The sequence below is a fragment of the Ammospiza caudacuta genome, chromosome 1 (assembly GCF_027887145.1).
Source record: "Ammospiza caudacuta isolate bAmmCau1 chromosome 1, bAmmCau1.pri, whole genome shotgun sequence".
Taxonomy (NCBI): Eukaryota; Metazoa; Chordata; class Aves; order Passeriformes; family Passerellidae; genus Ammospiza; species Ammospiza caudacuta.
In genome coordinates, this window is record NC_080593.1 from 32,729,522 (window position 1) to 32,743,508 (window position 13,987).

At 45.7% G+C, this 13,987-nt stretch overlaps 3 protein-coding genes across 3 annotated transcripts in view; all 3 read left to right on the forward strand.

Annotated features, from left to right (window-relative positions):
- Positions 1 to 915, forward strand: part of KLHL7 (kelch like family member 7) — a 25,735-nt gene extending 24,820 nt beyond the window's left edge. The window contains exon 12 of the mRNA XM_058800317.1: positions 844 to 915. The gene's annotated coding sequence lies outside the window, so the exon portion shown is untranslated. The remainder of the gene's footprint in view (positions 1 to 843) is intronic.
- The window catches only part of LOC131554466 (nucleoporin NUP42-like), a 3,829-nt gene extending 463 nt beyond the window's left edge, over positions 1 to 3,366 (forward strand). The window contains exons 2-5 of the mRNA XM_058799952.1: positions 166 to 735; positions 1,403 to 1,489; positions 2,476 to 2,560; positions 2,700 to 3,366. Of these exons, the coding sequence (XP_058655935.1) occupies positions 166 to 735; positions 1,403 to 1,489; positions 2,476 to 2,560; positions 2,700 to 3,298 (1,341 nt within the window). The 3' untranslated portion in view covers positions 3,299 to 3,366. The remainder of the gene's footprint in view (positions 1 to 165; positions 736 to 1,402; positions 1,490 to 2,475; positions 2,561 to 2,699) is intronic.
- Positions 3,367 to 6,839: 3,473 nt separating this feature from the next.
- LOC131564099 (nucleoporin NUP42-like) lies at positions 6,840 to 13,739 on the forward strand. The gene is made up of 7 exons (XM_058814361.1): positions 6,840 to 6,954; positions 8,296 to 8,545; positions 9,199 to 9,293; positions 9,604 to 9,680; positions 11,537 to 11,623; positions 12,735 to 12,819; positions 12,959 to 13,739. The coding sequence occupies exons 1-7, from the start codon at positions 6,846 to 6,848 to the stop codon at positions 13,564 to 13,566; spliced, it is 1,311 nt and encodes a 436-aa protein (XP_058670344.1). The 5' UTR covers positions 6,840 to 6,845; the 3' UTR covers positions 13,567 to 13,739.
- The last annotated feature ends 248 nt before the right edge of the window (positions 13,740 to 13,987 follow it).

Sequence of the window (13,987 nt, forward strand, 5' to 3'; positions counted from 1 at the left end):
GTGTGCGACTTTCTTTGTTTACCCTTGCCTTTTCACTTCTCCTGGCCACGAAACATGTCCCTGGTGTCTCCACTCTTTGATTCCGCACTACTGGAATTCTGAAGGGAACTGTGTGCTTTTTGGACTGGACAGGCTCTTTTATCTGTTTTGCATCCGCTTTTAAAGTCGCGGCCCCCGTTGTCGCCAGGGGTGAATAGTCCCCGGCAGCGCGGGGCGGGCGCGATCGTCCTTCGGCTCTGCGGGGCTCGGGCCCGGCCCCGGGAGGGGCATCTTCGCTCTGCGGGCACCGCACCCCCGGCGCTCCGAGCCCGAGCGCGGCGGGACGTTGGGCGGCTCCCGCTCCTGCCCCGGTGCCCGCTCCGTGCGGCCGCTGCCGGCGGGAGCCCCGGAGCAGAGCGGGCCGGGCCGGGCGGGTCTCGGCTGGGGCTGTCGGGGCAGCCTCTGGTTCGGCACTCCCAGGATTGTGCGCTGGCTGAAGGACCGCGGGATGGGCCACGGGGCCGTGGGAAAGCGGCCCGGGCATCTCTGCTGCCGGGAGCGGCGGCAGCAGCTGCGTGCTGTTCCCATTCTCGCCGCCCTCGGTGTGGGGCAGCTTCGGAAGGCGAGGCACTAAACGGAGAGCCGAAGGCAGCGCTTGCCTATCTTTATTCGTGCTCGAAGAGCCGGCGTTTGCCAATTCATCTGGGGCGTTTTACGCCTCTGGAGTTCTGTAATGAATCCTTCGTGTCTCCCACTGTAACTATTTCAGGACAAGACAATGTACCAAGTCTTTGTAACTATGGAGGGTGGTTAGAAGTATTAATCTGTTTTCTTGGAAGTTTTTGATTTTTCCTGTCCTTGCAGGCTTTTCAGATGTCTTCTTTCAGAAGAACTGCACCTGGAGTACTATGACAGCAAACTATAATTGAGAAATGTGTAAGCAGTTTAAAAATGATAACTTATGGGGACAGTCTTTGGGATAAGACATGTTACCAATCTTCAGGTGGCAACTCTTGACTTATCTCCCAACTCTAGGAGATGATCAGAATGCCAAAATATCCTTCAATTCCTGTGCACCAATGAGAATGCCAAAAAAGCAGCTGGTCCATATGGTCTACCATACCATCATCTTTTTGCCTGAGATCTCTGGCTCAGAATGTCCAATGTAATATTGCTCTTTATGTAAAGACATAAAAATTTGATATAAGGGCAACAGTAAGAGTATTTAAATGAATCCTGTATTAATAACAAAAAGTTCATCTTTTCCCCTAGAAATGGAAGGAAAGCAAAATTCCTCTGTTGGATTAGTGAAGTTTCTTTTCTGATTCCAAATATTTTTGTTGACACACCACTTTTCTTTTTTTTTATTTTTAAAGCCTTCCCCAGTAATAAAAATATGCACTTTATTTCTCTCTCTTTTCAGATAGATGCTGTTGAACTGTTAGCAGAACAGTGGGAAAATTGGCTGATACAGTGGAAAGCTTTAAATGCAGTAGCCAAAGCAGCATTGGTAGGTGTTCACAAATGGCAACGTATCTGTGCTTGATGTCATTTTTAATGAAATAATTTACACAGATGTTTATTATGGCTAAAAAGAGATTTCTGAGGTGTGGCAATTGTGATGTGCAACCTGGGCGTATTCTCAGGACTCCAGAAATCAGTGAATCCCAGGTGCTATTATAAAACCCTTCAGTTAACTGGGGAAAATCATGCATAGGGATTGTTCCATGGTAGCAAGGCAGCAGCTGGATCCCAGCTTTGGAATACTCTCATGGCAAGCCCCATGACATCTGGCTGTGTACATGACCAGGAAGAGGCCAATCCCCACCACGCCTTTTTTTCCCATGTGCTGATGTTGACTTTTCCAAGAGAGGATCAGCAGACTGGACCAGAATTCCCCTCCAGACACCTTAGGATAAATGGAGCATTTGGCCAATGTCAGAATTGAGGGATAGGTGGGAGAGAAGCCTTTGGATACCATTTGAAGACAGAAAGAGTCATTGGTGCTGGGAAGGTGACAAACACTTGTGAATGGAGATGGGTTTGCAGAAGCAAATGCCTGAGTTCAAGCCCACATGAAATAATCAGGGAGGCAGAGGAAGTGGCTCTCTTTGAGTGCAGGCTGCATGAAGTGCAGGGAAGGTTGGGTGATGTGATCCCAGCCCTTGATCTCTTCAGTGCTGAGGGTGGACAAGCAGGATTTGGGCTTTACCACAGGAGACAGTGACAGACACAGATGTGCTGAGGACAGAGAAGAGAGTGAGTCAAAGCTGTGCCCTAAATACAGTCACAGAGCACAACCTGGAATGGTAAGAGGTGAGAATGAGAGCTCCCAGAAGGGATCAAGTCATGGACTGACAGGCAAAAATCGATCAGTTGTTACAGGTTTGCATTTCTGGAGGGTTTTACAGAGAAGAGCAGGTATGGTCTTAGAGCACTTAGAGCACTGCAAGAACAGGAATCTAGTTTTCATGTATGTCTCTGGAATTTTTTCAGGTCTCTGCTTTCAAGGCCACAGGCACTCAAGCAGCACCTGCCTTTGGAATGGGAGGACAGCAAACCTCAGGCTTTGGGCTGTCAAGTAAGTTCCCATGCTAAGAGCCAAAACATTTACACATTTTCTGTAGTTTGCTGCTGCTGCTGCATCTTTGAAATTTAGTGGTTGTTTAGTATCCCTGGGGTACCAATTCTAATATTTTTTGTCAATTCTCTGCTTGCAGGCTTTCCTGTGAGCAGCAGCAGCAGCAGCACCAGTGCCAGCAATTTCTCCTTTAAAGCCAGTTCCAGCCTCATCAGTCCAGCATCTTCTGGGAGCAGCCCTGCTGCTGGGAGCTCTTCTGCTGCTGCAAATCCTCCTGCATTTGGGACAGCATCCTCTCCCAGCACAGCCCAGTCCGTCGGCTTTGGCAGCCTGGCCGCTCCCTCCGCAGCCTCCTTCTCCTTCAAAGCAGCTGCCACAGCCGGTGCCTTTGGGACTTCTGGCTTCTCAGGCTTTGGCAGTGCTTCTGCTGGGAGCTCTGCAAGCAGCCCTGCAGCAGCCTTTGGAGCCTTTGGTGCCACCGTAGCCCCTTCTGGCTCGCCCTCGAGCGGAGCTTTATTTGGGCAGGGCGGCAGTGCCACTGCCCATCCTGTCACCTCAGCGTCTGCTGCAGCCACCAACGCCAGCCCTGCCTCAGACAAGTTGTTCACTCCCAAGAGCGAACTGTCAGCGGAAGAGTGGCAACAGTTTGAAGCAAAGGAGTTCACAATTGGAAAGATTCCTCTGAAGCCACCACCAGTAGAACTTTTAAATGCTTTTGACCTTTTCAGTTTATTCTGAAATGTTGTTAATTTTTATTTCCTTTCTCAGTTCTCTTCTGCAGAAACAAATGCACAAGTATAAACTTTTGAACCTTGTATTGGGATGGACTTCTTACATCTGAAAGATGAACTGTTGAAACTAAAATAGAACATTTCCTTCTATATGCTGTCCTGTGAAATTCTGTACAAAGACTATATGAAAAATATGGTGTCAAAAGAAAGAATGTTTCAGTCAGATATTTAAAACCTACTCTTGTATCAATGTGTTATCTCCAAATGTACAGTCAGTGGGATGTAGGACTGGCCACAAAAGCTTTTTTCCCCATTGCCCTAACAATTGATATTGTAAATTTTGTGGTGAGCCCTTACTGATAGTTATTATTGAATGTGTGCCTTTGCTGTCGGTCAATAATCTGTTGTTTTGTTCCCCAACTTTACTGAAACTAGATGATCTGTGAGGGATGCCTGTATAATTTCCTCCAGTCCCCTTCACTAATTATCAAAATCTTCCAGCATCCTAATGTTTACATCTTTAAGTTGACCCTTCCTGTCCACAAATGGCACATGGATTCAGGTCAGAAGGAGGGGCCATTTCAGAGCCCAAAACCCCTGCCTATCCTTTTGACTTCTCTCATACCATTCTCTTCTCATCCACATTAAAAAGGGGTTCAATATAACCTACATATCTCACCAATTAGGGCTATGAGTCAGCATGATAGTTTCCAAAAGCTGATACATTCCTTCAGGATTCTCTCATTATGAACCAACAGATCATTTCCAATTCAAAAAATCAAAAGTAGTACAAGGAACATGTCCAGAAAAAAAATGGCTGATGCTCTGACCCCACTGCTTGTCTGTGCTCTATATTTTGAGCTGTATCCTCTTTATCCATCTCCACCCTGCTGTTTTAGGGGTGTGGAATGAAGGGAAGTAACATTTGCACATAAAACCTCATCCCCTTTTCCAACATCCACTGTAAAATAATATTAATGTGCAGTGACACATTTTCCCAATACTGCAATTTATAAAGTGGCCACTCATGATGACAATATCTCTTCATTTATCTTTAGTCACTGGATCTCCTCTAAACACATTCCAGCTTTTGGGGATGCATCCTAGATCCTATGGGGAAGAATTTGGCATTGGCATGTTCCCATCATTTAATTTAATAACATTCAGGTTATGCAATTCCTTTACCCTTAGGTCCAGACCTTCAGTAGTTACACAACCCCAGTCCCCCTGACTAGTTACACTGATAAATATACACCATTTGAAAGAGGAACACTGGTGTACCTACTGATCCAAGAATTCTATTCCCCTTTTTGCACTTACTTGAGTCTCTCTGCAGCATTGCACCTTGAGACTGGAGAGGATTTGATGGAGTCCATGATCAGCTGGTCAGTACATGCTGCAGTTCTGTCTCATCCAATTCTCCATTGCCAGAGGAAGCAAGATGGTCTAGTCAAGGCTTTTGGCCATCCCACCTGGACACCCAGAACTCCCAAGTATGGATTCCACTGGGTGCAAGAAGCAGATTTGCATGCAGAGTAGAGTTCATAGAATATCCTGACTTGGAAGTGACCCACAAGGATCATCGAGTCAAACTCCTGGCCTTGCATAGGACCATCCCCAAGAGTCACACCCAGGTTGGTGCTGTGATGATTTCCCTGGGGAGCTTTCTTAGCACCCAACCAGCCTCCAGGTGAAGAACCTTTTTCTAATACCCCACCTAAACCTTCCCTGACGCAACTTCAGGCCATTCCCTCAGGTCCTGTCACTGGTCAGTGGTGAGAAGAGGTCAGTGCCTGCCCCACTACTGCCTGAGAAGTTGTAGACTGCAACTCATCTTCTCCAGGCTGAACAAACCAAGTGCCCTCAGCTGGTCCTCATACAGTTTCCCCTCAGCCCTTCTTGATCTTCACTGCCCTCCTTTGGATGCTCTCTATCAGCTTTATATCATTCTTCTCCTGAGGTGCTCAAAACTGCCCCAGGATTTGAGATGAAGCCACCCCAGCACAGAGCGAAGCGGGACAATCCCTCCCTTGCCTGGCTGGTGATGCCATGCCTGATGTACAGAGATCTTTGTTACATGGCTGTGCACATGGGCAGTGAATCCCTAAATGTAGCACAGCCTCTGTGTGCCAGCCAGCCACTTTTATACACTTCAGACAGCAACAGCTCAACATCTCCGAGCTATGCTGTACCTACAGTGAGAGGACTACAGAATATGGCCTTAACCTAAGACAGGAAGATTCAGGTTAGATATTAGAAAAAAGTTTTTCACTGTTAGGGTGGTCAGACATTGGAATAGGTTGCCCAGGGAGGTGGTGGAGTCACTGTTGCAATATGTAGTACGATTTTCCTAAGAAAGGATGTTGTTTAATGCCTGATCTTTATATACTTTCAAACCTAATCAACAAGAAGATAGTTTTAATCCCTGAAAGAGATAGCAGCTGGCAAGCTCTAAATGTGCTCATGTGTTAGAAAAACAAATTATTTGTAGGTAGAATTGCCTTGTTAGGGTTCAGGGCTGGACATGCTTCAGTGATTTCAGCCCTGGGTGAGGTTGACAAAGCTTGGGAAGAAGGAGTTACCAGTGATAATGGACACAAAGAATGCAGAATTTACATGCCACAAGAATATTTGTCCGAACCCTCAAGATAAGGAAGAAAAGAATAAAAACAACTCAGCAACTGTGCTGAAACCAGCTCTGGCTGGGTAAAAGGTAATTCCAGCAGGGGGATCTGTAACCAGCAGCTCATGGACCACCAACCCAAGAAACCCATGGGCCCACAAGAAGAAAAAGACTGACCATGAGGACTAATTGACATGAGAAGTGAGAGAACAATTAACCAATAGAAGATAGAATACGAATTAGTAAGAGAGCTGTGTAACTTGTAGCTAATGAAGGCTAATTCCTTTGTTTGCTAAAATGTATAAATAGAAAAAGTTTTGATAGTTGGTGTGCTTGATTTGTGGAGTACCATCTAGCACCCGGGCTTGTGCAACTGTGAAATAAAGTCTTTCAAATGTGTAATTATTGGCTTCTCACTGGGTAATTAATCCAATTTTTGCAGACAACATCACCATCCCTGGGGGTGTTTAAGCGGTGCCTGGATCTGCCGGGTGATGTGGTTTAGTGGATTGCAGTGGTAGGGATAGGTTGGTGGTTGGACTGGGTGATCCTAAAGGTCTCTTCCGACCCTGCTGATTCTGTAGCCGTGGGCTATACACCCCTTGGTCTACCCGTAAAGATACAGCGATACAGCACAGAAGCGCTTTACCGCGCAGGCTGTGTGGAGCTTATGTGAGACAGGACCCGTCACAGCCGAGGGGCGGCTATTTTACCGTGTCCGCGCCTGCAGGTTTGCGCAGCACAAATCAAATCCGCATTTGGTTTTACCAGCAGCTGGTTACAGCGCTATCCCCAGCTCTGACGGGATGTATGCGCCGGCCTATTCCCGCCTCCCGCCGGCCCTGCTCGGGGCCGAGCCCGGCCCGGCCCCACCCGCGGGCCCGCCCGGCGCCCGCCCGGCGCGTCAGAGCCGCGCGACGGCGGGGCGGCCATGGGCGTCTGCCAGTTCTTCCTGCGCGGCTACTGCCGCTTCGGGGAGCGCTGCTGGAACGAGCACCCCCGCGGCGCCGCCGGCCGCCCCGGGCCGCCCCCGGCCCACGGTACCCGCTCTGCTCCGCGCCGGGACGGGACGGGACGGGTGGGCGGGGGGACGCGGCGCTGCCCGCCCCGGGCGCTGCTCCGAGCAGAGCGGGCCTGGCGGGTGTCGGCAGCAGCCTTTGGCTCCGCACTCGCCGAGCTGAGCTCTGACGGAGGGTCTGGAGCACAGGTCCTGTCAGGAGCGGCCGAGGGTGCTGGGGGTGTTTAGCCTGGAGAAAAGGAGACTTGGGGGCGACTTATCGCTTTCTACAAGCGCCTGACAGGAGGCTGTGGGCAGGGGGAGGTCGGTCCCTTCTCCCAGCACACCAGGAGACACAGCCGTGAGCTGCACCACGGGAGGGTTGGTTGGGCAGTCACAGAAAGGGTGACCGAACATTGGAATGGACTGCCCAGGGAGGTGGTGCAGTCACTGTCCCTGGAGGTGCTTAAGGAAGGACTGGATGTGGCACTTGTGCCATGGTCTTGTTGACACGGTGCTGTTTGGTCAGAGGTCTGTTTGGTCAAGGTGATGTTTGGTTGAACTCGATGGTCTCAGAGTTCTTTTCTGATTTAATTGATCTTGTGATTCTGTGGCTGCGGGATGTGCCGCAAGGCAGTAGGAAAACAGCTTGGAAAACTGTTCTCATGAGCAGCGAGCAAGTTTCCAGCAGCTGTACCCAGTGAAGGCTGTTTCCATTCCCATCTGCTCTGGGTGTGTGGGAGCTTTGGGAAGGAAAGGGGCATGACAGAGAGCTGGGGGCTGCAGTGATGGCATGGCAGGAACTCTCTGCAGGCAGTTGTCCTTATTCCTGCTGGAAGGACGGTCAGGGTTTGCCTGTAACGACACACACAGGTGTGTCCGAGGTATCAAAATGAAACTCAGGAGCTCCCTGTGCTGGAGCAGAGCCCCTGCTGGAGCTACAGAGGCAGGAGCCCCTAACATAAACTTACAGTGCATTCAATTCAGTCTTTTTCTCCTGGGGTAGTTACTTCATGAAACAACCTAAGCAAAACTGAGCCAGTGTCTTTAGTGCCACGAGTTGTTGGCACAGTGATGTAGTTGAAGGTGTCTCTCTCATTAAGGCACGGGGGCGATGGAACTAGATGACTTTTAAAGGCACCTTCCAACCCAAACTGTTCTGTTTGAGAAGCAGGACTTGAGAACTATCCTGGGTAACTCACTAGTTAAGCTGACTTAATATGAGGTTAAGTTACTAGGAAAAAACTATGTTTTAATTTCAAACATTTTATTGCCACTCTAAGACTAGTTACAGTTAAATACTTTTTTCTTTGATATTGATTCATATCTTAATGATTAAAAATTTGTTTGCTTTTTTGTTTGATTTGTTTGTTTTAATTGGCAGGTACTAGCGGAAGAGGAGGAGGATGGGGTGCCTCTAACCAGAGATACAGCAACGTTATCCAGCCATCTTCCTTCAAGTCTGATACGTGGGGTGGCAGCAGAGATCACGGAAGAGGATTCTTTGGCTCCTCTGACTTTGGATCGTCAGGAGGTAGCAGCAGAAATGCAGACTTTTCACAGAACAGGTTCTCTGCCTTAGCCAGCAGTCAGAGTGTTGCTGATGGCTCTAAAGATGAAGAGGAGAGACTTCTGTAAGTTACAGTCCTGTCTTACTGGAAGCATTTAGAATGAGCAGGTTGAAAGCTCACTGAATTCCTACAGATAATGCAGAGGACAGGATCGTGGGGAGAAAGCTGGGATGTGGGAAGAACCAGAGAGAGCATCACTTCATTTGGGTCTCTGGAATGATGCTGGCATGGGGAGGAAGTGATCCTTGTTTGGCACCTGGGCTGGGCAGACAGTCAACTGTGATATTAGTAATATGGTGTGGTATTTAAGTTGTGATCAGGAAGATAAGCAAGGAAACAGATTTCAGTGCTTGAAAATAAGAAATCAAAGCCCCTTATACAAATGAATTATTTTACTTTGTTTTTTGTCACTTAAGACAACAAATCTTTCTGCCAACAGCAGAACTATTGGTTTCATAGCGGTGAATGTTACAGTCAGCTACAAGTGACCAGCAGCTGCAAGCAGGTACTGAGAAGCAGCAGTGTGATTTCCCAAAGAAGCAAGGCTTTGGAAACACTTTCCACTACTTTTTTTTTTAAGATTACATTAAGAAAACACTTGATTTTCATGGTAGCAGGTTTTCAGCTCTGACCAATTGTTTGAATTGGTTGTTACTGGCATTTTTGGTTTGACCATGCAATTTCACCTTCATCTGTGATTTTGGTTTTTTTGTTAGTGAGTGTGTAGTGAAAGACATGGAAATTTGGCAATCTTCTGGACAATGGATATTTTCATGTTACTCACCAATGAAAGAAAAGCCGAATGTCTCAGGTAGGTACGTTTTCAGTGTTGTGTGTTGCTGCTGTTGAGGATGTTTCTGTGACTTGCAACATTGTTGTACCTCTGAGCAACCATTTGCAAGGTGATGATTTGCCTTGTCATACAACAGAAAGTAATATTAGTGGAGGGAAGATTCAGTTTGGACGTTCACACCTCTGACACTCTTTAATGGATGTTTTTTTTGTCTCTAACTCTCTTAAGAGAGACAATGTATCAAGGTCCATGTCCTCATAACTGTAGAGGGCAGTTGGAAGTATCAGTCTCTTTTCTTGTAGGTTTTTGACTCTTCCTGTCCTTGCAGGCTTTTCAGATGTCTCACCAGAAGAGCTGCGTGTGGAGTATTATGACAGCAGAGCAAACAATATAGTTGGGAATTATGTAAGTATTTATCAAATGTTGGCTGGTGTGGACTCTCTTTGGACAGGACTTGTTGCTGTTCTTCAGGTGGCAACTCCTGATTCATTTATCTCCAACTCTAGGAAATTATCAGAATGCCAAAATATTTTTCAATTCCTGTGCATCAAAGTGAATGCAATAATAGACACTCCTTGACTGAATCTTGTCCCTGCTCCTGTGTGTTATTTGTAGAAGTTACTTGAATCCTGTCTCAAAAGTTTAATGCCTTATACACTATTAGGCAGTTTGATTGTTATAGGTGGTTATTTGGTGCTTTAAATAGAACTTGGCCTTGTTCTTTTACATACCTTTGTTGCAGGGAATTAATGATGAAAATAGCAGCTACTTATTTTCTAGAAACAGATATGTATATACTCATTTGGAAGTAAGGCATATGTTTTTATATAAAACATCTCGCAGTGTGTATATATCATTCCTCCCTTGTAGTCCTGTCAATACCAAGGAAGCTAACAGTTTATTGTTGTGCCAGGAAAGAAATTAGGCTGTTGGACAGATGCAAGTAATTCAAATTAATTCAAACTACATTGCACTCTTTCCTATTCTGGGTTCTGTGTTACAGAAGGAATTGCTCTTGTCACCATTCTTGCTTCATAGGTTTAGATTTACCAGAATCACATTTTTAGAGACAAGAGACCCATATTTTTTAAAAATTTCAATTAAAATAATAATAAACAACAAATAATAAACAATCTGCTCTCTGTGGCTATTTAAATAAATAAATACATAGTGATCTCATCAAAGCCGTAAATGCAAGTTTTTCTAACTCTCAGTGTATAGATGATAACTGTATGAAACAGTTGTCTTACAAGATGTTTAAGTACAGCATGTCTTTTCCATGTTTCTGTTCTTAAACTGGGTCAAAATCTGAATTTTCCAGTTTGTTGTACAGGAGCAGATACCAAGCAACATGATCTTCCAACATGTGACTAGACACAAAAGAATTATTGATGTTTGTGGTACAAGACTCTTTTGAAAAATGAAGGAATTTGTCTACAGAAAAGATTACTCACTCAATTTTTGCAGGCATTTGTGACACTAGGTGTTTTACTTGTCTAGGTTTTAGAGAAAATTCAATTAGGCCAGGCATCAAATTAGGTGTGTTGCTAAACTTAAGTATAAATGTAGGAAGTACACATTTGGAATTCCTGAAAGGTTGTTTGAAGACTTTTTAGGTTTTTGCTTAGTAGTAAATCACAGTTATCAAGACACAGATACCATTTATTACTGCACTGTTCTGTGCAGTTGTCTGATGGATCACACTCAGGGGGTTGATTTAAATTAGGGAAGGTAATTTCATCAAAAGTGACTATTTTAGGATGATACAATGGAACTGTTCTGAGTTACAGTGGTTTGAAATTAGGTGGGTTTTTTTCCAAAAATGTGGAAGAAGCTAAGGTAAATCTTAGGACTTCAGCCTAGTGAGTGAGTGCATAAGTGGAAAGGCCAAATTGTAGAGTCTGTTCTCATATATATAAAACTTACATATCTTGTTTTGTTTCATTTCCCCCCCCCCCAGCATCTAATTCAGAAAAAAATAGAACTTGGATTTGAAAAGTCCTAGAACTTGTCTGAATGTTACTCCTATGTAAAGTAAAAGGGTTGGTTTAAGGACAATAGTAAGAGAGTTTAAAGGAATTCTCTGTTAAAAACAAAGACATCAGCTCCTCACGTTGAAGTTTCAGGAAAGAAAATATCTTATTGGGTTACTTAAATTTCTTTTCTAATTCTAGATATCTTTTCTCCCTTCAGTTGCCAGATGACACTTTTGTTTTTAAGTCTTAAATAATAAAACCATGCTTTTATTTCCCCCTTTTCAGATAGATGCTGTTCAAACGTTAGCACTACAATGGAAAAATCGGCTACTTCAGTTGAAAGGTTTAAATGCATCCACAAAAGCATCTTTGGTAAGTATTCACAAAAGGCATCATGTCTCTGTGCCCAATGTCATTTTTAATAAAGTAACTTACACAGATGTTTATTGTGGCTAAAAAGAGATTTCTGAGATGTGGCAATTGTGATGTGCAACCTGGGCATATTCTCAGGACTCCAGAAATCAGTGAATCCCAGGTGCTATTATAAAACCCTTCAGTTAACTGGGGAAAATCATGCATAGGGATTGTTCCATGGTAGCAAGGCAGCAGCTGGATCCCAGCTTTGGAATACTCTCATTGCAAGCCCCATGCAAACAACCAGAGCTTCAGTTTGGCATCTGGCTGTGTACATGACCAGGAAGAGGCCAATCCCCACCACGCCTTTTTTTCCCATGTGCTGATGTTGACTTTTCCAAGAGAGGATCAGCAGACTGGACCAGAATTCCCCTCCAGACACCTTAGGATAAATGGAGCATTTGGCCAATGTCAGAATTGAGGGATAGGTGGGAGAGAAGCCTTTGGATACCATTTGAAGACAGAAAGAGTCATTGGTGCTGGGAAGGTGACAAACACTTGTGAATGGAGATGGGTTTGCAGAAGCAAATGCCTGAGTTCAAGCCCACATGAAATAATCAGGGAGGCAGAGGAAGTGGCTCTCTTTGAGTGCAGGCTGCATGAAGTGCAGGGAAGGTTGGGTGATGTGATCCCAGCCCTTGATCTCTTCAGTGCTGAGGGTGGACAAGCAGGATTTGGGCTTTACCACAGGAGACAGTGACAGACACAGATGTGCTGAGGACAGAGAAGAGAGTGAGTCAAAGCTGTGCCCTAAATACAGTCACAGAGCACAACCTGGAATGGTAAGAGGTGAGAATGAGAGCTCCCAGAAGGGATCAAGTCATGGACTGACAGGCAAAAATCGATCAGTTGTTACAGGTTTGCATTTCTGGAGGGTTTTACAGAGAAGAGCAGGTATGGCCTTAGAGCACTGCAAGAACAGGCAGTTGTGAGGAGTGATCACTGTTGAGCATGGTTGGAGCTGGGTTCAGTAGGACTGGGCAGCACTCGGTCTGTTTCAACTAGCTACTGAGAGAGAATTCCCTATTTTGGAATCTAGTTTTCATGTATGTCTCTGGAATTTTTTCAGGTCTCTGCTTTCAAGGCCACAGGCACTCAAGCAGCACCTGCCTTTGGAATGGGAGGACAGCAAACCTCAGGCTTTGGGCTGTCAAGTAAGTTCCCATGCTAAGAGCCAAAACATTTACACATTTTCTGTAGTTTGCTGCTGCTGCTGCATCTTTGAAATTTAGTGGTTGTTTAGTATCCCTGGGGTACCAATTCTAATATTTTTTGTCAATTCTCTGCTTGCAGGCTTTCCTGTGAGCAGCAGCAGCACCAGTGCCAGCAATTTCTCCTTTAAAGCCAGTTCCAGCCTCATCAGTCCAGCATCTTCTGGGAGCAGCCCTGCTGCTGGGAGCTCTTCTGCTGCTGCAAATCCTCCTGCATTTGGGACAGCATCCTCTCCCAGCACAGCCCAGTCCGTCGGCTTTGGCAGCCCGGCCGCTCCCTCCGCAGCCTCCTTCTCCTTCAAAGCAGCTGCCACAGCCGGTGCCTTTGGGACTTCTGGCTTCTCAGGCTTTGGCAGTGCTTCTGCTGGGAGCTCTGCAAGCAGCCCTGCAGCAGCCTTTGGAGCCTTTGGTGCCACCGTAGCCCCTTCTGGCTCGCCCTCGAGCGGAGCTTTATTTGGGCAGGGCGGCAGTGCCACTGCCCATCCTGTCACCTCAGCGTCTGCTGCAGCCACCAACGCCAGCCCTGCCTCAGACAAGTTGTTCACTCCCAAGAGCGAACTGTCAGCGGAAGAGTGGCAACAGTTTGAAGCAAAGGAGTTCACAATTGGAAAGATTCCTCTGAAGCCACCACCAGTAGAACTTTTAAATGCTTTTGACCTTTTAAGTTTATTCAGAAGTAATATGTTTTGAAATGAAATAAAATGTCACTTTTAACGTTTGTTTCATTTCTCAAGTCTCCTGCAGGAATAAAATTACAAGTATAAACATGTGGACTTTGTATTTTATAGTTTATTGGTTATTTTGGGACAGGCTTTTTACACCTGAGAAATGAACGGTTGAAAATAAAATGGAGTATTTCTTTCTATTTGTTGTCCTGTGAAATTCTGGGGAAACACTGTTTAGAAAAAGGTTCTGTCAAAAGAAACAGTACTTCATTCAAGTATTCACAGCCTACTGTGAATGGAACCCTAGGAAGACACATGCAGTTACAGCGCTTGTTATTGGACACCCTTTTCTTACACCTCTTTGAATTGTTTGTGCAGTGTTGGAGGGCTGTGTGTCGAGAGAGAGGGATGGCTCTGTGTGGTCTGTGCCACACTACACTTTTCTG